Source organism: Rhineura floridana, chromosome 15 (assembly GCF_030035675.1).
Source record: "Rhineura floridana isolate rRhiFlo1 chromosome 15, rRhiFlo1.hap2, whole genome shotgun sequence".
NCBI classification, from domain to species: Eukaryota; Metazoa; Chordata; class Lepidosauria; order Squamata; family Rhineuridae; genus Rhineura; species Rhineura floridana.
The window spans coordinates 13,775,709-13,802,321 of NC_084494.1; the positions used below are offsets into that span (position 1 = coordinate 13,775,709).

At 42.0% G+C, this 26,613-nt stretch overlaps 1 protein-coding gene across 1 annotated transcript in view; it reads left to right on the forward strand.

The window, feature by feature from the left end:
* CLIC4 (chloride intracellular channel 4) overlaps positions 1 to 26,075 on the forward strand; it is an 83,645-nt gene extending 57,570 nt beyond the window's left edge. Inside the window, exons 3-6 of the mRNA XM_061596309.1 lie at positions 2,681 to 2,806; positions 7,009 to 7,115; positions 21,583 to 21,764; positions 22,476 to 26,075. Coding sequence (XP_061452293.1) covers positions 2,681 to 2,806; positions 7,009 to 7,115; positions 21,583 to 21,764; positions 22,476 to 22,640 — 580 coding nt within the window. The 3' untranslated portion in view covers positions 22,641 to 26,075. The remainder of the gene's footprint in view (positions 1 to 2,680; positions 2,807 to 7,008; positions 7,116 to 21,582; positions 21,765 to 22,475) is intronic.
* Positions 26,076 to 26,613: the final 538 nt, after the last annotated feature.

Sequence of the window (26,613 nt, forward strand, 5' to 3'; positions counted from 1 at the left end):
TTTCTCTCCCTTTGAGTCTTGCTAGTTTATATATTGATGCAGCTCCGTATGATTTATCTAACCATTCCTTGTACCAGGCTTTTGCCTTTCTGGCTTCCTGCATGCCTGGTCAAGTACTAAATTCTAAAACTGGCTTTGTGGGTCGATCCCATGGGCTCCTAACTTACTAGGATACTGACTTAGTACTGCACCTAACAGGGTAAGCGCTGAAGTCAGTTCATGATGGATTGAGCATTCCTCACCTGTACCCAAACTAGAGGTGGTACTTTGCCTTTTGTATCACTGAGTGATTATCAGCTTTTTACCACTGAAACAATGGTGTGGGAGGGGCTGACCTGCTAGGCCAAATCTGTCCTGGGGGTTTACTTCCATGTGGTTTATCAGGTGCAATAAATCAGCCTTTTATCACCAGAGGTTCCCAGTGCAGACAGTGCAGGTCAGATGTGTATTGTGTGCTTGCACCTGAAATGGGCAGTAACGTAGGGCAATGCTGGACAGTGTTATTGTTGGAGGGAACGCCAGCCCTCATTATGTATGCACGTACACACACACACACATGTTTTTAAGTACCCATGTTTATGCATCTGGAGAAATCTAAGATGAGCGGATTTCCCCAGATGTAAATACCCAGGTAGTTAAAGATGCACATATAGAGATATGAAGGCCTGGAAAAAAACCAGAAAAATTCAGGGAAACATTGCCCCCCAAAACAAAATAAAACATTTTCCCTCAATTTTTCAGTTTTTTCCCAAGCCTTCATATCTCTGTTTATATGCACATTTTACTTCTGCACTCTACACACTTTGCTGCAGAAAGTACTTGTGTAAGGCTGATGCGCTCTCTGGCTATCACAGTTATTTAGTGAGGTTGAAAAAGCTCAGAGCAGGGACAGCAGAACCCAGCTTTCTCCTGTGTATGAGGCTTTGCCCCGTCTCAGAATAAGTGCAAGCAGCCACCTCCTTCAGGATGCTGACTGGAAATTCTTTTGTTTCTGCATGCTATCTATTACCATCGGCTAAAGTCAGCTTACCTCTGGGCAGGTCCCCCTCCCACCTCTTCCTTCACCTCTTTTGATCTCCTGTTAAAGCCTTTGTTTACAGAAGATACACTTTAAAAGGTGTACTCTAGTCACACTTCTCAAAATCCCAAATAATCTTTCATGTCCTTTTCACTACATCTGAAGAGCACCTTTCCCCAGGAACTCCCATATCCTCCCCATTTTTAAAAGCCCGAACTTCTCACCCCAGTATTTGTCCAGTCTCACTACTGTTGAATTCCCAACTCTCTCTCTCTCTCTAAATAGTTTGCCCCTTTATGTAATGCCTTTAAGCAGCTGCAGCAGCCATTGATGTGAGCTTCTGAGCTGAAGGGGAAGGCAGCCCATCCTGCTCCAGAAGGATGCTGGCTTGATGGCAATGAATGTCTGCTTTGGGAAGCCTGGATTGCTTTCCCCCCCGCAGATCCAACCGCCACTACAGTCTGTGGAAGTACTTCTATGCTAGACAGATCCACACTTGCCCTGGGGGCTGAGGTTATTCTGAGCTTGGAAGCGTTACTGTCAATTCAAGGAAAAACAAATTGTTGGAGCATAGTACTTATAAATACTTCTTTCTCTCTCTTTTTTTAGGAGCATGTTTGAGGAGTAGTTCTGTTTCCAAATTTGATGTGCTAACCTGCTCTTGTAGCTTACACTAAAACTGTTTTGGCTTAACACTGCAATCCCCCAGACCTGAGCTCCTCTCTTCATGTCAGCATGCTTGTCTGTCTTGTACTTCCTGCAAAACAGAGATTAAGGCACCAAGCCTGTATCAGCAAAATGCAGTCTTCACGGCACCACCTAGATGTGTTTAGGTGTGTGTGTGAGAAACCCTCAAGGCTCCAGTTCGCCAAAGTTGTGTCTCAGCCATGAACTCAATACGATTCATCACGTGAAGTCATCACTTCAGTCTTGAGATACATTGTAGGAAGTGGTGTAAATTGGGCTTGTGGACAAATGTGGTGCATCCCATAGAAGTGCAAGCACAGAGAACTGGCCATAATTTTATCTTACAGATTTATAAACCGCTTCACAGCCAGTAGCTATTGCAATAATAAAGCCATTTCTAGCTTTCCAAATTAGTCTGAATATTTGTTAATGTGGTCCTTAAAAGCAAAATTGTGCTTCATTTCTCTGGTTTATTTGGCTGCTTCGTGGTGTCTCAACCCTGCTAGCAAAGTCCTTGGATTTCTGGGTTGTCAGTGGAGCCACCCTCTAATTTGGGTGCTCTTCTCTGTCTCTTAAATCACCCTCATTTTTCTCAAGTTAAAAAAAGGTTTTCCTAGGGCACTTGGGCATGACCACCTTATGACTAAAAGAGGATTAGAAAAATTCATGGAGGATAAGGCTATCAATGGCTGCTAGTCACAGTGGCTCTGTTTTACCTCCACTATCAGGGGCCGTAAGCTTCCGAATGCCAATTGCTGTAAACTTTAGGAGGGAAGAGTTGCTGCTGAGCTCAGGTCCTGCTTGCAGGCTTTCCATAGGCACCTGGTTGGCCACTGTGAGAACAGGATGCTGGACTAGACGAGCCACTGGCCTGATCCAGCAAGGTTCTTCTAAAGTTGATGATTACACTAACCTTAATCTTGTACTGTAGCTCAACATACTTAATGTTTTAATGTGGTCAACTTTATTCCCTAGGAAGCCCGCAGACCTTCAGAACTTGGCTCCAGGAACTCACCCGCCCTTCATAACATTTAACAATGAGGTAAAAACCGACGTGAACAAGATTGAAGAGTTTCTTGAAGAAGTCCTCTGCCCGCCTAAGTAAGTGATGTCCTCTCCTGAGCCACCACCTTCAAACTTCAGAGGGTGGCGGAACATCCCAAGAAGGCCCCTTCTGCTGATCTCAGCACTTAAGAAGTGGTATTTCATATATTTGGGGCCTGTCGTTTAGGGCTTTAAACACAAGTGCATGCACCTTGACTTGGGTATGGAAGTGAACAGCAACCAGTTTGTGTAATAGAGGTGAAATGCACAGTAGCACCAACTTCTAACCCAGATTACCACCCAGCTGTTAAAGGCATGGGAGCACAAAGAGAATTCCAGCAAATGTATATTTTCAGATGATACTGGCTGAATGTCTTCATGTCTCCTCTATTAAAGGAATAAGGGCCTTTTTCCAGTAAGGTGTTTCCTACTATGACTTCCCCCTGTACAGTCTTCCTAGAAAAAAAGCATTTTGGTTCATAGTTCTATTTGTTGTTTAATATTTTCATCCCAACTTCCCCTCTAAAGAGCTCAAGGTGCCATACATGGCTCTCTCCCTTCCTGTTTTATCTTTACAGCCTTGCAAGGTAGGTTAGGCTGAGACCTATCACTAGCCGAGGGTCACTCATTTAGCTTCTTGTGCTGAGATGGGATTTTAACCCAGTTTTCCAGGTCCTAGTCCAGTGCTTTAACCACTATGCTACACTGATTCTGGAGATACTTTTATTAATGTTTGTTTTTATTTATTTAACAAAATTTATATACAGCTTGACTGTAATGAAACCTCTATGTGGTTTACAAGAAATATTAAAATTATTAATAAAAACAAGCAATTAAAATTAACAGCAAAAAGAGATTAAATCATGTCAATTTCTGTGTTTCTAGATAGGCTTGCCAGAATGGATACAGCAAAGGCACCTGCCTAACGTCAATAGGCAGGGAGTTCCAAAGTGTAGGTGCTGCCACACTAAAAGACTGATTTCTTACAAGTGTGGAATGAGTATTATGTGGCACCTATAGCAATAACAGTTCCGCAGATTGAAGCGGTCGAGCGGGCGCATATGGGGTAAGGAGATGCTGCAAGTAAACTGGTCCCAAGCTGTTAAGGGGTTTATATAACAATAGTAACATTTTGAACTTGGCCTGGTAACAAGTCGGCAACTAGTACAGATCTCTAAGCAGACGTGTAATATGCTGACAGGATGTCACTCACTGTGTCAGTGATAAACGTACTGCAGCATTCTTCACTAACTGCAGTTTCCAGGTCCAGAGCAAGGGAAACCCCACGTAGAGCGCATTAAATTAATCCAGTCTAGAAATCACCAGTGGCTGAACTACTGCGGTCAAGATCTCATTGTCCAGGAACAGCTGTAGCTGTCATGCCAGATGTAGTTAGTAAAGGGAGCTCCTAGCCACTGAGGCTGCCTGGGCCTGCAGCGACAAAGCTAGGTCCAGATGCATCCCTGGACTGCATACCTATTTCCTCAGAGGGAGCGTAGGGCAGGTAATTGACCAATTTATTTGGCACAGGAACCACTCAACCACAGTGACTCAGGATTGCCAGGATTCAAGATCAGTTTATTTTCCCTCATCTACTAACCACTGTGTCCTGGTACCAGTCCAGGGTCCCCATGGCCTCTTCTGATTCTGATGTTATGGAGAAAGTTAGTGGCGTAACTGATGACACGCTGCCCCTAAACTCCTAATGACTGCTCCCAGCAGCTTCATAAAGATATTAAATAGCATTGGGGACAAAATAGTTCTCTATGGCACCCAATACTGTAACTGCCAGGGGGCTGAAAAGCACTTTGCCAACGCTGCTGTCTAGACTCAGTCCTGTTGCTAGAACCAGAATCACTGCAACACAGTGCTCCAAATTCCCATTACACGGAGCCAGTCCAGGAGGATACTACTGTATAGTCAATGGTATCAAAAGCCACAGAGTGACTGAGAAGCAGCAGCAAGGCTGCACTCCCTTTGTCCTGCTGTCCATTAAAGGTCATCCATCAGAGCGACCAAGGCTGACTCAGGCCCATGGCAAGGTCTGAACCCAGATTGGAATGGATCTAAATAACCTGTGTCACCTAAGAATGTTTGCAGCTGCCCCACCACAACTCTCTCCACCACCTTCCCTAAGAAGGGGGTATTTGGGACTGTATTCCAATCCAAGAGGTCCAGGACTGGTTTCTTTCAGAATGGCCGCACCTCTGCCTCTTTCAAGGCAGCAGGAACCACCCCCTCCTGGAATGAAGTGTTAACTGCACTCTGGACCTAACCAGGTTCATAGCATTAAGCGGGGAACAAAACCATGCCTTCAAACTGTAATAAATGACCTGCAAATATATTGCCAAATGCACCTTATTTTTGTCTCCTCTGGGAAATTCCAAAATCAAGATTTGTGACACAAGAAGTTGAGGTTTTCATGGTATGCTTGAAATGCGGTTGGCGGTCTTCACCCACGCAAAGCCCTGCAGCCAGACCAGCCAGCTTCTCTGCTGCCTTGGCTCCCCCTCTTCCCTCCCTATCCCATCCTGGGCCACTGCACTCTTAGCAGCGTCCCCTCTGCTAGCATGAATGAGGATGGTATCAGAAAGTTAACTCTTGGTCAAGTGTTCCTGTGATCTGCAAATTATTAACACCCAACACTCTGGCAAGCAAGTCTCTGAACAGAAATGAACCTTTGTGTGTCTTCATTCACCTGTAAAAGGAGAGACCAAAAGGGGATGGATGATTACCAGAGACAGGCTTCTTAAAACTCTGTACGAAGTCAACATTACTGACATTGCAGGTACTTGGGATAAAATCAAGTCTGTTTTCTCAGTTCAAAATATTGTTTTCTGCAGTAATTTTCCTTAGCATTTTCTAAGCTCATTGGGAGTATGTAGGGGTGTGTATAAAGAATGTTCTTGCTCTATTTGAATTGATATAAAATGCAGCAGTTTCTGTCCAAATGAGTAAACAGTTCATTCTCTAGAAATTGGCTTTGTTGTGTTTTTTTTCCCATTTTCAACATGGGTCCACAAATGTGCTTGCAACTGATAACCACCTTTTTTTAAATTCTGGAGAAATCCCCTGAGATCTTCCATTCCTCATGCTGAACTTTGTAGAAACTTTGAAAACAGTGGGATGCCTCTCTGCATGGTCTGAGTGATCTCCCTCCTCCCTCCTTTGTCATCCTAGCTGAAGAGAGAGTGGGGGGGGGGGGATATCCTAGACCAAAGCGGCACAATGCCAGTGACATTTTGCTGAACTTTGAGGCTCTCCAGCACCTCTGTGGCTCATTGCTTACATAGTCAACCCCTTTTGCCAAGCCTAATTTTGAGGAGAGAAGGGAAAGGACCTTCTCTTTTAGTTGCACCGAGCATTAGATTTGGTGGAGCACCTTCAAAGCTCAGCGCAACACCACAGCAGAGATGGAGACCTCAAACTGTCTGGCTGTGAAGGCCAGCTGAGAAGAGTGGACCCTTGCTTCTTGGGATGTTAAGATGGTTATTTAGTGTTGTGGTTGATAGCTTTTTATAAATGAGCCATCATTTCACAATTAACTTAAAATCACAATTTTAGGCTGCACCCATATTTAACCCAAGGCAAGATGAGCAAGGAATTATTCCTTTTTATTGAAAGAAGTACTGAAACTGCTGTGCTGTCTAAGTGTGTGTGTGTGTGTGTGTGTGTGTGTGTGTGTGGAGAGAGGGAGGGAGGCTTTCTGAGGTTTAAATTAAACTTGATTCCAAAGGCTTGACCAAAATATGTACAAATCTGGTGCTCAGATTAAAAATCTAGATGGTTTGCTGCTCAAGTAGCATTGTGGTTTTAAAAGCTGCATCTGTTTAAATATTTCTCAGGAGGACAGAGCTTTATATGCTAACTTTGCAAATCTGTGGAATTCATTAAGAGGTAAAGCAACATTTCTAAGCCACCACACTCCTTGGCCACTGACACTGAATGAATGACCCCTCTTGAGTTCAGGCAGATGGAACTCTCTCCCATGTGATCTGGGAAGAGCACTGGAGCATTATGTTTGTTTCTTCTAGTTGCTTAACCCTGCAAGAGGTAGTAGTTATGCCACCATTGTGCTCTTTCCAGTTTGGAGTAAGAATGAATTAAGTAACTGCATATGATGATGGAAAGGTATGCCTTCAATAATAATAAAAAAATTATGGAAGAATATGTGCCCAGCTTATAAGGCACAATACCATGTTGCAATTAAAATCACACTGTAAGCTGAAATATGAATATATAAGTATGTTCCTCTTCAGGTATGCAAAGCTTTCACCAAAACATCCAGAATCAAACACTGCTGGAATGGACATCTTTGCTAAGTTTTCTGCATTTATCAAGAATTCCAGACCGGAAGCAAATGAAGGTAGGGGATCCATTTTTGTGTGGTTTGTGCCATTAGTTCCTTTTGCTACCCAACCCTCCAAAACCCCATTCATATTGATGCAGGGGTCCAGTTTCTCGAACAAGTAGAGGTTGCTCCCCAACAAGCAGACTGTCTTAAGTGCTTGCTTTTATGTTTTGCACACACATGCAACAAAACCCTGATGACCTTTCTTTAGAAGTGCTTTTTCAAGAGCAGAGAAGTGGGGAGTAGAGGGGTGCTTCGTCCTTTTCCTGCCCCTTTTCTCTGCTCCAAATGGCCCATACTGATCTCTCTCCTCCCCCCCCCATAGGCTTTCAAATGCATGTTTACAACTCTGCAAAGGGAAAAGTGGCTGAGAACAGAGAATAAGCAGTAATCAGGCGGGACTTAACGTACCCCCTGGCACTTGTCCACTCTAAATCCTCTCCTCTTAAACTAGCATTTCAAAAAATAAGATATGGGGCCGGGAAGCACCATTGGTTTTTTGGTGCATATATTTGAACAGAAGGCTTAGTAAGGCCCAACACACTTCTTGACCCAGACATGGGAAGTCTAGCCTTCCATGGCTGAAGGAGACAGTTCCTGGCAATCCAAAGACCACTGATGAAATAACATTTTTAACTGCGTTTCAGAAAGTTTTTAACTGTTTCGTTGATATGTTTGCAGCCCCGGCCTCTGCTCCTTCAGGAGGAAGTGCAGGATATAAATTTAATAAATAATAATTATTATTATGATCAGCCCTAGTCAGCCTAGCCAATGGTCATAGAAGATGGGAATGTAGTCTACAGGCTCACATGCCCTCTTTTAGACCTTGAGGGCTGAAGTGGGCAATTGTACTGCGTAACAGCAATGGGGCGAACATGCGTATGGCTGCCCTACCCAAGACAGTGTTCAACAGTGTTACATATCACTTTTGAGAAGTAGGTGAGCTCTTGAACCAAGGCCAGAGCCTTTCAACCCTCATGTTTGAGAGTAAACAGGATATAGCTGCCGAAGATGGCATGCTGTAGGGATCCTTGGTCTGAGGCAGCAAGGAAATGCCTGTATTTTGGTAAGACTGACCCTCTCTCTCCCCTGGTGGGATGAGACTCTTTTGTGTGGTTACTTTCATAGCCAGAGGCAAGAGGAGACATAGACCATCTCAGATGGCAGAATCTGGGTGCTATTAGGGGTTGCTGAATGAGAAAATCATCTGAGTCATGCATGCAAGCCCCACTAAAATGAATGAAGTTTCACAAGACCCTGAGAATTGTTAAGCTTTGTGTTTTTGTATGCTACCTTTTCCCCAAATAGTCCATAAAACAGAGAGATCTAGTTTGTGTAGTCACGAGCAGCAAATTGCTTGCTATTTTAAAGGCTCATTTTTGTGTTTGTCCTTGAGTGCACAAATACGCTCCCTTCATCTTTACCCTTAAGGATAACCCTTCCTTGGCTTCAGTCACCACCTGGAAAAATACATTGTAGCCCTTGGGAACGGACTCCCACCTTTTGAGCAAAGGCCCAGCTGTTTCCTGTCTGCATCTGTTGGTTTGAAGTGGGCTTTACACAATCAAAAGATGTGCTGGCTGTGCGTATGCGCCTGTGAGGTTTTTGGAGGTTCTGTAGACAACAATGGCCCATTAAAGGCAGACAATCATAAAATTGCCAGAGCTGCTAAAAAGGATCAGAGTGATTGTTTGCTTAACAGCCCTTGTGCTGTTGCATTCTGAGAGCAGCCCATGTATCATCAGGACAGCCATTTTACAGCTATTTGTATTCGACAGCATATGCTTATCAAAGGTGGCTTTTTATGTTTCTACAGTATCGGAGTTGTTGCCTGTCAGGCTTGTGTTTGAATTTTGCAGCATAAGTGCCACTTGCTAGCTCTTCAACAGCTATAAGTTGGGGGCCATGTTGGCTCTTTGCAGTGGGACTGCTGTGAAAGAATGATTATTTGATTATTATTATTCTGTATGATTCCGTTATACTGGAACTGTTCAGGTGTGGAAGATGGAGCTGATTCTAAGTGAATAACAGTGAAGGCAGCTTCAAAGAATCTGAGGCTACATAATCAAGAGCTTGTGCTCACGATCGTACATGCGAATTAAAATCTTCGTACCTCACAAAAGCGTAATGCTTGGAAAGTTTTATTTATTTATTTTGTTACATTTATATCCATCTTTCTCCAAGGACCTCAAGGGGGTGTACGAACGTGGTTCTCCCTCTCCCAATTTTTATCCTCGCACCAACCCTGTGAGGTAGGTTAGGCTGAGCGACAGTGACTAGCGCAAAGTCACCCAGTGAACTTCATGGCTGAGTGGGGATTTGAACCCTGGCCTCCCAGGTCCCTTTCCTTTTTTTTTTACAATAATTTTTATTCAAATTTTCATAAAACATACAAAACAAAATCATAAAACATTCAAAGACAAAAAACAAAACAAAACAAAACAAAAATGATTAAACAAAAAAATAAAATGTTGACTTCCCATTTGTCGCAGATCAAATCAGTTGTAGGTCTACAATATATAACAATCCTGTCTCTTAAATTATATTATAAAATCACTTTCCTCCAGTAGTTATCTTAATTAATCATCAAATCTCATAAACATTACTTTATTCTTTCCACAAAAAGTCAGAGAGGTTTCAATTCTTTAAGAAATATGTCTATCAATTTTTCTCCAAATAAACATGTCGATTAATCCATCTCGTTAATAATAATAATAATCTTATTGTCATAACCATAGTCATATAATAAGAGTCTGATGGGAATTTCCTCTATCCCAAATATTTTCCTGCCATCAATTCTGAATAAGTTGCTGAAATATTGTTGTAAACTCATATCTGTGTTCTTCTTTTTTACAAAATGCACTGGCTCATCTCTTGAGAGTTTTTCCATTGTCACATGGCTGCAGTTAATTCCATAGATTTTCTCTATATCAAGCTCCATCACATCATTCCAGTCCAGAAGATTATCCAAGCCATTGATAACTTTATCTCTAATATCTTCATTAATTTCTTCAGAGATAACGTTAAATTCCAAACAGTAGATTTTATTTCTAATATCCATAAACTCCAGATCTTTTTCCAATTCCACATTTGTTCCAATCTCCAGGGCTTGTATGTTCCCTTTATTTTTTCTTTTCTCATCTCTGATCTCATTCTCCTCTCTCACAGGATCCCCTATTTCTTTAAGCTCCTGCGTCATTTTGCTCAGTTCAATTTTCAGCTCCTTACTGCCCTGTCGCAGGATTTGTTTCGTTATCTCAATCTCATCCATTATTTTCTGAAACATAATTACTTCCAGATTCTCAGCCACTTTCTTGATTGCCATTTTTAAAACCACGAAAACAAAACAAAACAAAAATAAAGAAGAACCACTTCTTATTTCAGCAACAATTGGGTTAATATTCCAGGCTTGATGACATCACAGTATAAACAGAGCAGCCTGCCTTATCTCTCTATGTTCAAGAACACAAAACAAATTTAGTTCCCAGCATCAAAACAGTTAGTGGCGTCGTGAAGAAGCAGATTCGTCAAAATAAAATAGACCAAAAAGAGAATAGTCCCAGACAATATAATGTTCCTCGGAATAGAAATCCCTCTTCTGTTTATATCTTTAGAATGCACTTCCAGGACAGCTTTTTGCAATAGAAACAGAGATAAGCTGTTAATTTCGTGAATAACAGAGAAGAGTTATAGCTCACCCAGAAGTTCTTTAAAGCTGATTCATTTGACAAATCTCTTTTTGCTGCAACAATTTAAACCAAGTAAAAAAAATAATAGAAAGAAGGGTGCTTGCCCGTTTTCTCTTTGAAGAAAAGATAAACGTATCGCATTAATCAGATAGAGCTTGTTTGGAAGTCCGTCCGGCATTGCTGGCTGGACCTTTTCTCATAAATTAATGAAATCCAGTCCTCCCAACAAAAACAGGCTTTTGAGGTTGATCTCTACGTTTCTCCCTGCCCGGGAGAAATTTCATCAGTCAAAAAAAAAATGTTCTGACTGATTTATATCTGAATAAGCTTCTTTTGAGGCAGGAGCCCGTCTCAAAAGCAGGCACAAGCGAAGTCACCCTTCCCGGAAGTCCGCCTCCCAGGTCCCTTTCCAATGCTCTAACCAGTACAGCACACTGGCTTTCCAGTTTAAGTTTGTCCTTTCCAAAAAGGAGCTAATTTAGTTCTATTCAATTTGCAATTAATTTATGTGGTCCTCTGCATTTTTTAACCTTCAGTATTTTACCAACTTATATTCTTTAGAAGACTAAGTAAACATCAGAAGTAATGAGTACAGTGTAATGTGAACAATTTATTTTTCCCGACAGTTAATTATCTTTACACTTAAACAGGAGTACCACTTTTCAGATAGGTTAATATAGTAAGTGCAGTGGCCAAACACAGAATTAAGTGTGATGAAGGTATTGAATTAAAATTAAAATTGAATTATAAATGTCCCAAAATTTGTCGGTGCGTGCATATAGATATCGTACAAGTAAGAAATTCTGGTGCCGGATAGATCCAGTAAAATAAGCCAGGCCAGGCAAGTATCAAGTAAGAGTCTTTACTGACAAAAAGCATTAAACACAAAATGACTTTCCCCCACACCTGAGCTTCTGTGAGTTCTCTTCTTATCTACCTGGTTGCCCTTGTCAACCAGCTGCTGACCTTGACAAACCTGGCACTCTGTTCTGCTCTTGTTAACTCTTCTGTTTCAGGTTTCCTTCTCTCACCCTGTCTGTGTGTCTCATAGCCTGCATTACTGATCAACAGCCCCCACCTGAGACTCACAGATCACAAAACTACATTTATCTTATTTTACAGTCATACATTACAAGTTCAATACACATATATATATACACATTATTTTGTTTCTCTTTACAGTCTCTATTTCCATTTCAGTTTTGTTTCTTTATTCATACAAGTTTTACAGCATTTTGTTCACTTTTATTTGATAACACTCATTTATATTTCATTCTTCAATACAGTATTTCCACATGAGATCCATTGTTTCTTTGTCTATTGGACCTTCTTTTTCCCATTCTACAGGATATTCATCTGTCTCATCATTCTTTTGTGTAACGTTAAATGTGAATCTATGAGGTGGTTTTCCTTTTGTTTTTCTTTCTGACCATCTAACAGTATCTATTTCCATTTCTTCATCACTCTCAATTTTACTTGGTCCTGCACCTGTGTCTGCACTTGTTTCTGCCCTAGTACCTGGCACCTCTTTATCTTGCATTGCCATATCTTCACTCCTCAGTCTTTTCACAGTACGTTTGCCACTTTGAATTAAGTCAGTCAATGCGGTTCTTAATGGTATTTGATGCCCAAAAGGAACATCTGCTGCTTTCTGCTTGCTTTCATCATCAAGTATTACTGTTTGACTGTCTCTCCAAGGTTTATCTATCACCTTTATGCTTCTACTTAACAGTAATTGTTGTTTCTCAGGCAACCAAATTCTATAATATGAATTCTGAAATCCCAAAATGCGACCTGCCTGAGCTCTTGGGGCTAATTTACCATGCCTTTTCTGCTTTGAAACATGCACCCAGCATTTTGCTCCAAAACGCTCTATGTGTTTTACCTTGGGTTTTCTTCCAGTCAATTTCTCATATGGAGACATGCCTATTACTCTGTGCAGAAGGCGGTTCTGAATGTAAGCAGTGTACAGAATACATTTTCCCCAATAGGTGTTATTCATATCTGCATCAGCCAGCATGGCTCTCATTGAATCCTGCAGCGACCGGTTCCTCCTCTCTGCAGTCCCGTTAGAAAATGGGCTGAAGGGAGCAGTGAGACTTTGTATTATTCCCTTCTTTTCCAAATATGTTTTAAACGAATTACTGGTGAATTCTCCTCCTTGATCTGATTTGATATTTTTGATAACAACCCCATATTGTGTCTCTGTCCTCTGTATAAATGCCTTTAATTTATCTTCTGCTTCACTTTTCTTTTTCAATAAGAATACATGTGTAAATCTGGAAAAATCATCTACAATCACTAAATAAAATCTTGCCCCACCTTTTGAACACTGGAAAGGTCCAGCCAAATCCACATGTATAAGCTGATAAGATTTCGTGGTAGTACTTTCAATGCTCTGATTAATTGGAGTCACTGTCATTTTTGTTTTATAGCATACCTCACATTCATCCACATGCTCACAGTGTGTTAGTTCCAAATCTTGACTATGCTTTGGGGTATTTTTCACTTTCTCAAAATGTGCGTGCCCTAATTTTCTGTGCCATTCATGTATACAGTTCTCATGTATGTTTTTATTTACTCCTATCCAGGCACATGTGGGTTCATCAAGCTTGCTCTCTACCATAAACATTTGGTTCTGTAATTTCCCTTGCATACAGATTTCACCATCTTTTCTCACAAAACATCTATTCCCTTCAAATGTAATTTTACAACCTATTTGAGTCAGTTTTCTCACCGATAGTATGTTATATTTTAAACCAGAAACTAATAACACATCTGTCAATATAGTTCCCAAATTACTTAACCTGATCGTGCCTCTTGCAATTGCGTTCTGAGTTGATCCGTCAGCCAGGTAGATCTTCTCTTGCACTGGCTTTGATGTGTAAAATAAACTAGAGTCTGTGATCAGGCAATTAGACGCTCCGCTGTCCAGAAGCCATTTAGAGATAATTAGTTTATTACCCTCCTTAGCAATAAAGTTCACGCTTGGTTTCCGATGTCCAAAGTCCCTGTTATTTCTCTTCTTACTTAAACAATGTCTCTGTATATGTCCCCGGGACCCACAAAAATAACATATTTTATTCTCTTGCCTGTTTCTTTGATATTGTTGTTGTTGTACAGCCTCAGTCTCTTTTATCTCAGTCCTCTTACTCTCTTGTCTCCTATTCCATTCTTGTTGAAGTTTCTGCTCTACAAAGTCCAGAGATAAAGTTCCGTCTGGTAAAGTCTCCAAACTAGAGACCAGTACATCCCATTTTCGATCAAATGAAGATAACAGTATATAGACCATCTGAATGTCACTATGATGTACTCCTCTATCTTGAAGCTCAGCAAATAATCTACGAAATTCAGCCAGATGCTCTGTCATAGTCACTTCATCTGTAAAACGCATCTGATAAAGCTTCTGCGCTAAACACAGCCGGCTCCCTGCGGTTTGCTGCACATGAGCGGCTCTTAGCTTCTCCCACATTTGATTAGCTGTCGGCTCATTACTCACCAGCAACAGTTGAGAATCAGACAGCCCCAGAGTAATAAAAGCCTTTGCTTTCTCGTCTTTCTTCGTCCACGCTGCTGAAGGAGCTGCCGGAGGGGTTTTTTCTACAACATCATTCAAATCTTCTTTAATCAGAACTGCTCTCATTCTCCATTTCCAGCTGGAGTAGTTTACAGCATTCAGTCTCTCCATCGGCATCCCGGATGACAGGTTTACAACCATGTTGTCCACTCTTCACTTGCCTCTTTCTTGCACTTTCTTTTCTTCGCAGCAACGTCACGTAAACGACACTGGAACCCCTTACTTTGTATGATAAGCTGGGCCCATAACCCCTGTCGGTGTGTGCGTATAGATATCGTACAAGTAAGAAATTCTGGTGCCGGATAGATCCAGTAAAATAAGCCAGGCCAGGCAAGTATCTTGTAAGAGTCTTTACTGACAAAAAGCATTAAACACAAAACGACTTTCCCCCACACCTGAGCTTCTGTGAGTTCTCTTCTTATCTACCCGGTTGCTCTTGTCAACCAGCTGCTGACCTTGACAAACCTGGCACTCTGTTCTGCTCTTGTTAACTCTTCTGTTTCAGGTTTCCTTCTCTCACCCTGTCTGTGTGTCTCATAGCCTGCATTACTGATCAACAAAATTTTACTGCAAAAGGAACTTAATTCACGTTCAGTTCATCCGGAAGTTTCAGGCTTAATTAGAAGATTTTTGAATTAATTCAGTGAATTGGTTAATCTGAATTAGTTTATTCCAAGCACTAAGTATGCCCTAAAAGGGAGGGGGACAACCCACCCTTTTTTCAACCCTTTGGCTTACCTTGATCATGAATCCAAAAAAGATGGTTAGACCATAATTTGAAGTCCTCTCGAACACGTGTAAATCCAAATGAGAGATCTGTTCATACAGTTAAAGCAGTGTCTTGTGGCACTACGGCAAGCAGATTCATAGCAGCATAACCTTTTGTGGATTTGAGTTCCTTTCATCAGATGCGTGAAGGCTATTTGCAGTTTGTCTGCTACCAAACATGCACAGATATAGAAGGAAAATGTTGAAGTAGTGGGCCCAATGGTTGATGAAATATGTCTACCCACCCACTCTTATGTGAAATGCCATGGTCATGTAGCCCAAGAGTTCACACCTTCTCTCTATACTTATGTGTATCTGTCAATTGAAGATAACACTTCTTGCATCTAATGAAGTGGACTCTGGCCCATGAAAGTTCATGCCAAAATAAATGTCTTTAAGGTGCCACAAAGCTCTTTGGTTGTGTCTGCTGTGACAGACCCTCTGAAAGTAAAGAGATAGGTGAATGAGACATTAAGTGATAAGGCCAAATAATTGGGTAGGGCCCTAGACTAGTCCCATTTCATGGCTTCCTTGGGCTCAGATGTCCGTCAGATTTCTGAGCCTTACCTAGTCATTGACAGATTCTCAAGTACTTGAGCTGATGCTACAGTCTACCCCAGGTAGCAGATACCCAAGCTTTGAAAAATGCAGACACGATGAATACACGGCCATCCAAGGGCCATCCTGCCATCTTTTTTCCAAGGGCCATCCCTCCATATTTTAGGAACTCCTTTATCTTTTTTAGCCAAAGCTACCTTCCTGTAACTCAGGGATGGGGGAAACTGGCTCTCAAGGTGTGGGACTCCAACTCCCATCAATCCCAGCCCACATGGCCGGTGGCTGGAGATGATGATGGGAGTTACAGTCCAACAATGTGTGGAGGGCCACAGGTTCCCCCAGCTGTAGTTTAAACCTCTCCTCAGTGACTCTTGTAGAAATATATATACCTCTCTGGCATTTTTCTAGATACCGAACTTCAATTCTCCCTCCTCCCCTTCTATACACAGTTCATCGCATTTCCACTTCCCTATTGACATTGGGCATTGACATCACTGTTTTTAAATGTTTTTATTGATAATTTAATTTTTTTTGTAAACCACTTAAAGGTTTTTCACAATCAAGTGGTATATAAATGTTGTTCAATAAAATAAATACCCTAGATTTCATAGGTCATCTTACCAGAGTGGATCAGTTCATCTATAATTATTAGTTAGTGAATTGGTTAAAAACAAGTTTCTTACTAAGAATTCTGTTGGCTGGCGTATCTACTGTTTGATAGTTTCTCTGAAAGCTCTGCCTACTTTTTCTCTGTATCGTACACTGTACTACTCTTGGTAGTCTAAAAATGGCACTTAAACTGAATGCACAGACCTATAGACCTTAGATTATGTTTTGTACTGGTAAATGAGAAAACTGTGGTTGCTGTGGTTGCTAGGCGACCTTTCGCCACAGGGACTTCAAACAGCAGCGCATTGTAAGCACACAATATTGATAGCCATGGCGCATTTTCCTATTGGCTTTTGTTCTACGTTATAGTTTTTGGTCACTTTCTCTCTCCATCTTCCTCTGAGCTCTGCAAAATGCTGCGCTTAGGGGTGGATTGGCCATGTAGGTTGTCATGTAAGTCCTTTGCAAGGCTGAGTTGCTGATAGGGATTGTTTGGTGTGTAACATAGCCCCAAACACATCTAATAGTTCCAGTTCATATATGCGCTGTGCTTAAGGGCAGCATTCTACATTGCAGTTATCTGAGCTTTACAACTGAGCAAAGCATGCACAAATGCATGTTTTATTCTGCATAATTCTGCTTCTGCTAGTCATTGGGGAGGAGCTATGGAGAGCACTGAAGCCTGACCCACTGGAAATGCTTTTCAAGGATATCTTTAAAAACGATGGGCTAGAAAAATCATTTTAAATGGGAGCCAGGGTGTGTGAATTTTGCTGTCGGTACGTTTTGCGGCATTTCTGCACTTGTATGGAATTGCAGCATGCACACAACCTTGAAGACTGAAAATAGGCCGTGATGGAGTTGAGCTTTGGGAAGCAGATCTAACTGTAGACATTAGCTAGAGGGCAAGGTGGAGGAACAGTAGAAGGCCAGGTTAGTACTCTGTAGAACTCTGGAAATTATTTGAGTGCTACAACACCACTGACTCTGCTTTCCTGAGTTTAGTTGAATCTGCTTCAAGTAGGGCAGTGCAGGGTTATATGCCAGCCTATCCCTTCCTTGTTCTGTCGTGTCATGTCTTGCAGGAATTTGAGGCCAAACTTGCATTGCATGCTCAGTGGCTGCTTGCCCTTCTGAAATGGAGTGAGGAAGCTCTGCACACCCACAGAGGGATTTTGCACTGAAGGCAGCAACTATTCCCCTACTCATCAAAGATCTTGGGGGGGGGGAAGGCCACACCTGTGCATGTGGGACTTCTGGATTGCTGCCATTGCCTTTTAGCCCAGCTTCAGTCACTTTGGCTCAAAACTGGAAACTGCACTGCTATATCAAACGCAGAATGCATACAATAGATGGGACACTTCCAAAGTAGACAATCCCACAGAATTGCTCATAGTTCTCATTCCAGGCAAAGGGCACTTCTTCCATCCAACTTGGCATGCAACATTGGATATCATGAGTGTGTGTAGAAGTTAGTTGGAATCCATCTTGAAGCTGTCAGAACAACTTAACTTGATGGCACGTTGCTCCCGCTGTGAAATACGATTTGTGGCCTGCTTTTTCTGTGTCTTACAAACATTTGTGGACTCGTTAGAGATAGAGTTAAGGGTGTAAAATCTTACATGCTTTGCCTGCAGAAGCAACAAAGCCTTCACTGCTTTATTCCCCCCCCGCAATAGTCTTCATTACTTGTCGTCATTGATATCTTCTTATGTCGTTCTAAAGTTTGAAAGTCGTCACTTTGAATGTACAAGAGGAGTAGCATTGCTGATATCCTCTTATTGTTGGGTTATGTAAATACACCCTACATTCTTTCTACAGCCTTTCGAACAGGAGGAGCAAAACTCCTCCTATGAGGAGAGCAAAGTTGGTGGAGACTGCCCTCTGCTGTTACTTCAGGAACGAATCTGCAACTGTAGTGGAGCTTAAGTTGAAAAAATAATGTTTTCAGCGCTCCACTTCAGAGGGGCTAAAAGGCCCTCCTCCTGAACTGCACCTGAAATGAATGTTATACTTGATGATTCATAGCCTGCCTTATACCAATCTTAACACAGGCTAAGAAAAAAAAAGAACCGGGAATGATGATGGTGGCAGGAGACTCAATTGTCAAGTGTCCTGAATATGGTTTATATAGGGAAACAGCACAGATTCTTAGTACCGGCATTAATGACTTGGAAGTTTTCTTCACTTAAAATACTATGCCGTGATACAGATTCGAGGTGGCTTGCAACAAGACCCATCCTATGACCTTTACCCATAAAAATAACCAAAGCGATAAGATGTCAAACTGCTTCCACTGGGAGGCCATTCCAGTGGGCTACCACTGAGCGGACCTTGCTCCTTTGATGCCAAGTCAATGTTGTGATGACTGATGGGGGTCCTCCCCCCGCCCTTCACCGTCCCAAGAGCCAATTCCCCACCCTGGGCAATTGATCCTGGCAAATATCCTTCCCTGGCAAGGCTGTGCACACTCACAACAGCCCTGCAGTGTAGGTAGCTGCCACCACCCCTTATCTGGTTAATCACCCTGACCCAAGGGGAAGCTCAGAGCCCCGTCACTTACCTTGGATCCCAAGAGCCAAGCAGACACTCCTTGCTCTGGGGCCCTAAACAAACATCCCAATTTACACAGTAGTCATGGTCAATGGTCATGGTACTGGGTTATTATCAACCCTCTCCTGAAATGAACACACACTGGTAAGTAAATTTATTAAAGAATAAAAAAGAAAGGCGCACAGTTACAGTAGTAAAATGGTTTCCTAATATCCACACCCAAGTGGGCAAGGTAAAACAGAGAGAGTTCAATCACAATGAAGAAAACAACAAAGACTAACTAGTCTAGTCTAGTACTTACGTAAAGGCTTCCAATTGCATAGCCACCCCTCAGAGAGATGACAGTCAGGATAGCAGATTGCAAAAGTGGAACCTCACCAGGCAACATCAAGTAGGCATGATGGAACCCAGAAGAGGAACAAAACTTAGAGTTTTCTGCCCATACATGCCAAAACCCCCCAGCCACAGGCCAAAGACAATTAACCAATCAGGGGCCAAATTGTACATCCTCCCTGCAGCTTGCCAGACGTCATGTCTTCCATGGAGCCAGTCTTCTGTTGACAAGAAGGTGTTAAGTCGGGCCTCTGATTACGCATCTTCCCTAGAGCTTCCCAGACTTTAGATCTTGTTGGAGCCAGGCCTCTGCTGATAAGAAGGTGTTAGGTTGGGCCTCTGATTACACATTCTCCCTGTTGCTGGGCAGACAACTGCCACTCATGGCCTCATTGCAAAAACCAAATGTTAACCTGTGAAGATCCCACAATTCCCTGCTACACAACTATCTTGGATGCAGGTTTTCATGACGTTCTCCTTTTTTTTCAAGATGACATCAGAGGTTCAACACCTCTTATTTCATCTTCATCTCTTAGTAGAGATGGCAGAAGAACCAGGCTAACAAACTTTATAACAAAGAAAAACCATTTACTTAATCCGTAAGTGTAATATGCTAGTTCTAGCCTATGCCTTCTGAAAAAGGTAACTTCAACAAAAATTGAAAATCCTTACAAGAAAAGTAAAAGCCTATCAAAAAGACAAATTTAATAACAATTTCTTAAAACAGTGAACTAAATGAGCATAAAAGTGAATGAAAATAAGAGAATGATAAAAAAAGGACATTTCCAAAAATCCAGGTCCATTTCCAGGTATAGGTCATAAAACCATAAAAATCCACATCACAGGAACTTTAAAACCAAGTCAAAATCACAATCCTGAATCAAGTCAGGGTCCAAACATGGGTCAGCAGAACCAGAAAATCAATCCTCTGGAGCATAGGCTCTGGACAGACTGTCAGCCTCCACATTATGTGTTCCTCTGATATGATTTATGGTAAAATCAAAATCTTGTAAAGCCAGGCTCTCCTTAACAATATCTTAGATAACCAACACAAAGGTGAGTGGTCAGTTTGCAGATGGAAATGGCAACCCCACAAATAAGGATGCAATTTGTCTAATGCCCAGAAAACCGGCAGGCATTCTTTCTTGATAGTAGCCAAATTTCTTTCACGTTGGATCAATTTTTTGCTAAGATAAGCAACAGGGTGCAACTCTCCATCTGTGTCATATTGTAACAAAGCAGCTCCAAGGCCAAAATTAGAAGAATTGGTCTGTACCACAAAGGGTGCAGAAAAGTCAGGAGCTTTTAAGAACTGGATAATTAACAAGCAAGGCTTTTAAAGTATCAAAGGCCTGTTGACAACTATCAGACCACTGCAATTGTTTAGGCTTACATTTTTTACATAAATCAGTCAAGGGGGTTGCAATGTTGCTAAAGTGGGGGGCAAATCTTCTATAATATCCAGCAAGGCCCAAAAAGGATTGGACTTCCTTCTTTGTACGAGGCACAGACCTGTTTTGAATAGCCTCAATTTTTGCATCAACAGCCTTCATGCTGCCTCCTCCAACACGATGCCCCAAATAAACCATCTGTCCCAGCCCAAATTGACATTTTTGAGCCTTGACAGTCAAACCAGCATTCTGCAATCTTTGGAACACAGCTTGCAAGTGTTTAACATGAGATTCCCAATCAGAACTAAAAATAGCAATATCGTCCAGGTAGGCACATGCAAATTCTCCCAATCCATTTAACACACAATAAGTCTCTTGAAGGACCCAGGACCATTCCTAAGACCAAAAGGGGAGGACTTTGAACTGGTACAGTCCCATATGGGTCACGAATGCAGATTTCAAGGCAGCATCTTCATCCAAGGGCACCTGCCAATATCCCTTAGTCAGATCTAAAGTTGTAATACACTTAGCAGCTCCCAGTCGCTCAATTAAATGGTCCATCCTCGGCAAGGGATAAGGATCCACTTGAGTGATCTGATTTAATTTTCTGTAATCAACACAGAAACGAACCTCATTAACCTCTTTCTTAGCCACAAGAACAATAGGGGAAGACCAAGGGCTAGTTGAGGGCTCAATAACTCCAAGCTTCCTCCGGAGGTGCTGCCTCTGCTCACAATGGTTGCACAACTTTGCTGCCCCCTCCTGCCTCCAAGCCTCCCTCTGGCTCCAGGAGCGGCATGCTCGGTTCCTCCTCACTGCTCCCTGCAGTTCCAGTTTCATTTATTTTTGCCCTAATCCTGCACATCCTTGGTGATGGGGGGCATTATGTACAGGAAGAGGTGGTCTCATAGGTATTTAGGTCCCAGCTGTGATTGATTCATCCTGCATGATTGGCTTTCCCTCCTCCATTTCCATTGGCTAACTCAACTGCCTCTTTCTTCTAGGCTTGGAGAAGAGCCTTCTGAAAACCCTGCAGAAGTTGGATGACTACCTGAATACTCCTCTCCCGGATGAGATTGATGAGAACAGCATGGAAGATGTCATAGCTTCCACCCGCAAGTTTCTGGATGGCGATGAGATGACACTAGCAGACTGCAACTTACTGCCCAAATTACACATTGTCAAGGTGGGTGGAACTTGGCTTGAGGGCCAGCTTACAAGTGAGTGCATTTGGTGCCTGGGAACTCTCAACTGAATGTGTGAACTGTCTGTAGGGAAAACTGGGTTTAGGATTTGAACTTTTTGTTGCTGGGGGGGGGGGCTGCATACCTACAAGTTGCCACTTGAAAACTTCATGTTCATTTCACAAGGAGGGACCATACTTCAGTGGTGTAGAGAACATGCTTTGCATGCAGAAGGCCCCAAGTTCAATCTCTGGCATATCTAGTTAAGAGGATCCTGGATAGCAGGTGATGGGAAACACCTCTCCATGAGACCCCAGAGAGCTGTTGCCAATCAGAGGAGACATAGGAAGCTGCCTTACATTATGTCAGATGATTGGACCATCTAGCTCAGTATTGCCTATGCTGATTGGTGTACTGGCTTTCCAGGATTTCAGTCTCTCCCTGCATTACCTGGTAATGCCAAGGATTGAATCTACATGCAGAGCCAAATGCTCTACCATTGAGCTCTGGGGTTCCTTGACAGATCATTGGGGGGGGGGCAAATATAAATCTATAAGAATGTGGCAGTTTTTCCTATAGAAGAACTTCCCAGTGGATTATGGTCCATGTTTAGTCTGTGTGGAGTTCCATTTGGATTTTCAGTCACAAAAACACTAACAATTCTGGGCTGGTCCCATCTCTCCTGAACAATTTTCCCTTTTCTTTGCTTCTAGGTTGTGGCCAAAAAGTATCACAACTTTGATATTCCCAAGACAATGACTGGGATCTGGAGATATCTGTCAAATGCCTACGGCCGAGACGAATTCACCAACACTTGTCCTGGAGACAAAGAGATTGAAATCGCCTACAGCGACGTAGCTAAGAGACTCACCAAATAAGCAGCATTTCACACACATTTCATAATGAAGCACTTGTTTTAACAGACTGCTCCTTTTTTGTCTTTTTAAGATAGCGATTTACTTTGCATGTCCTTGCAGTTATTCAGTGTTACGTTGGGTAGTTCAGGGACCAGGTAAATTTTTTTTAAAAAAAATGCAAATCAATGTTACGTCGCTTGCTTCTTCTGCCTCCTCTGATGAGCAAGGCAAGCACAGCGTTTAATGTTGCCATGAAGCAATTCTGGAACCTGGCCCAGAACGTGCTGGGTGAGAGCCCTGCTTACTACCATGGTCTGCAGGTCCAGGGTCCAGTTTAGTCTTGTGAGCCGCCTTACACAGGCAGAAGAACCAAACGGTAAATCTTTTTCCTGGATTTGGTGGTGGGAGTGAGGCACAGGTTTGAACACTCTTTCCCTATTAGAAGACACATCCTCTCTCTCTTTTATGTGCACACACACTTGGCTTGCTAGGAAGCTGAGTTCAGCCTACCCTTCTCCAATACAGTATTTTGATGTACAGGGAGTTCTCTTCATTGGGGGAGGATTTACAACCTCCTCCAAAAGTAGGCAGTTCAGCCTAAGGAAAGTTGTTTACCGCTTGATTCTGCTGATCATATATAAAGGAGCCCTTAAATCTCCAACTGGGGTTTTCAGATTTGTCTGGGGAGCACTTCTTGATGTGGTTCAAGGATCATTTACGTATTTTGGGGATCTCGTTGCATACAAGAGCTCTCCTGAAACACCGTTTCTGCTGGTCTGTTGGAACAGTGCACTGACAGCTCTTATGGCCTTGCCGAAAAGAACGACGTGTAAGAGTCTTGAGCAAGCTTGCTTGCAGGGTTTTGTTCATGCAGGAAAAGGCACATTTGAACAAACTCAAGCACTAAAAACTGTTACCCACAAACATTAGGAGCCAAATAAACTGTTCTTGGAGGGGGGGGGAGAGATGCATTGCACAGCATTTTGCACATTCTCCTGTAGTCCTCCACATGATTAGATCAAAAAGCCAGAAAACTTTATTGGAGACATAAGTGTCACCATAAATATCAGAGTCTGGTAGTTGTGATGAAATGCTTGTTCAAGGCTATAACAGCAAGTTGCATTTTATTAAGGCACTAAAACTTGTCAGTATGCAGGATTTATTTCTTAAGGAACTAATTGTTCAAAACCTGAGCTATTAAACAGCCTAGATAAGCCTGAAGTTTCTACTGGACACAGTGCTTTTTTAAAGTTGTTAGCTAGAAATGCAGCTGTCGGTGCCAGGGATGCTTCCTTCTCACTTTGTATATCAGACACTTCCAAAAAAATTTTTTTTTTAAAATTAAATATATGCAAGTGGCCTTCAGATACCAACGTCTTTGCCTTATGTGCATAATTCCATATCAGTGATTCTCGCCTTGGTAAAAAGTGTGGACTTTTCAGCCCCTCTTTTTACATCTTTCTCCCTTCTTTATGACATACCTGATTTCTGCATTAGGTACCTGATCTATAATTTTCTCACTCTACAATCAACACGTTTAAAATCAGATTTGTGTTTTTTCTGTAACACCATCAAGGAAACAAATTCTGTGTCATGGACTTGGGTTTTCTTTAATAAAAAGAAAGGCGAGGATTTGAGGCATAGAGTAGCCTTCTATTTATTTTAAATTACATTAAAGACTGCTCAACAAATACTAATCTTTCCAGCATAGCTTTTGCAACTTTTACAATGAAGGGGACATTTGTGGGTTTTTTCACAGAAGCGTAAAGACACCTGTTAACTGGCTTTGTCAGGAAGTGATATTCCTTAAAGGTTTGTGCCCAATCCTGTGCATACTTGTTCAGAAGCAAGTCCCACTGAGTTCAGCCTGGCTTATTCCTAAGTACCTGTGTGGCATTGCAGCCTGACCTACTCCACATAAGTGAGAGTACAGAAGAGGATTAGGAAACCTTTTTGTACAGCATTTCATTTTTGTAAGAGACTTGGTGTTAAGAGCCTTAGGTTTTTTGTTTTGTGTGTGTGTGTAAGCATCCTACTTCTGTTGTGATCTCTTAATCAAATAAGTAGAAACCTGGTTTCAGTAATAGCTTTGTATTGGTTATCCATGGCTTCAGGGTGCCTTTTTGCTCTTTGCTAGATCTCAAGTGCCCAGTATTATGTTTATGCTGCTGCTAAGTGTGTGGCCCCAAAGCTTTGACACAAAACTCTCAAAGGTAAAACCTTTTATAGCATGTTTGCTACCTCTTAGTTTAATTTTATAGGACGGAAATCCAGATCCTTTTTGCTGATCTTGCCCACACCACCTTGTAGTAAGTTGGCTGACTTTGTATGTACATTGGAAATAGCAGAATTGTATCTTATGGCATGGAGGACTCATAAGCAGTGGGTGTTTGCCTTGCTAATCCCCACACTTGTTTACCTTCCAGTTGTCGTTTTTTCCTGGCAAATGAAATCCTTCAGATTGGAACTTTAGATCCCAGCACGAAGGGCTCAATGGGATGCAAGTAAAAAGATGGTCAGAGGTGGGGCCATTAGTCCAAATTTTTGCCAGGTGACTGTTCACATACTAATCTTACCTAACTGCTATTTCCCCATGTGGTTACTAAATCCAGTTAGTCCAGAACAGATGCTTGGTGAATTATGATGATTAATTGAAAATTTACCTTTAATGATTTGGGAAAGTAATTAAGTTGGCACCTCCCAACTGTTTCAATCAAAAGGGAGGAAGCAGCCTGCCAACTTTAAAAAAACTATACTGTAAATAACGCAGGGTAACCTTTATCCTTCAGTGCTGATTATGTCTTTGCACTGTTGGAGGAAACTTTTAAGATTTGAAATACAGAAAGTGGTTAAATCATCTGCTCTTGATTCTGTTAAGTTGGAATGTAGAAGTCCTTTGGAAATATATTTCAGAGAGAAGCCTTATCTCCCTCCTAAATATTGATGTATATAAATATGCTGCCTTGTGTGATCAGTTACACATTTTTTGTGTTGTAGAAGCAATTACTCCCCACAAGTTAGGGTGCATAATTTGTGTTTACAAGTTATAATTTGGGTAACTTTAGCAGCCCATATGGGTGAAAGCATTCAGTTTTCTTCTTGAATGAATCAAGAGATTGGGTGTGTGTGTCTGACTTCAAATGGGAAACAAAAATGCAATGAAAATTTGAAAGGACTTCCCATTCACTGGCCTTTGTTTAACCTGTAAAATTAGTAGCATTCATTGGTATGTACAGACTGACTCTCTGGAAGACAGAGAGGCCCCAAGTTTAGTTTGTGTTACCCTTCTCAGGTTGGAGCGAAGGGAACTTGTAAATCTAATACATGTGAGTACCTACTATGTATAGCTTAGGAACTAGCTTACCTGCAGAACACTGAGGGGTTAGTGATTTTGCCAGTTTCTTACAAAACTGATATTTATGTACATGCATTCTTAATAAAATTTCACACATTCTGCTTCCAGCATCCTAACTAACAGATGTAGGACGAATTCTCACACGTTACCCCACAAAAGATCATCCTCAGACTTGTGAACATGTTGTACGCGAACCACAAGTGTGCGAGAACAGCTCTGCTGGACTGCAACAAGCCCTTAAATGGAGTCACTATGATGGGAATTGCTGCAGTCTTTTATGAGATGTGCTCGTAGGTACTTTAAGCATCTTGCCACAGTTCCTCCTGTACCACAAGAGCCAGTGATCACATTAGCCTGACTCCCAAAATGGCGTACGGGATGGGCTGCTAGAGCCAAAGGGGATTTCAGTTCCCATTCTAGTTGTCCTTCCAGGATCTCTTTAACTTGAGATGGAACATTCCGGGAATTATTCCTTTGCCTAAACCAAGGGTGAGGCAATCTATGGCCCTCCACATGTTGTTGGACTCCCATCAGTTCCAGCCAGCATGGCCAGTGATCACGGAAGATGAGAATTGTAGTCCAGCAATATCTGAAAGGACACAGAGGTCCTGGGTTCAACTTCGGATGAGCTCTGTATGA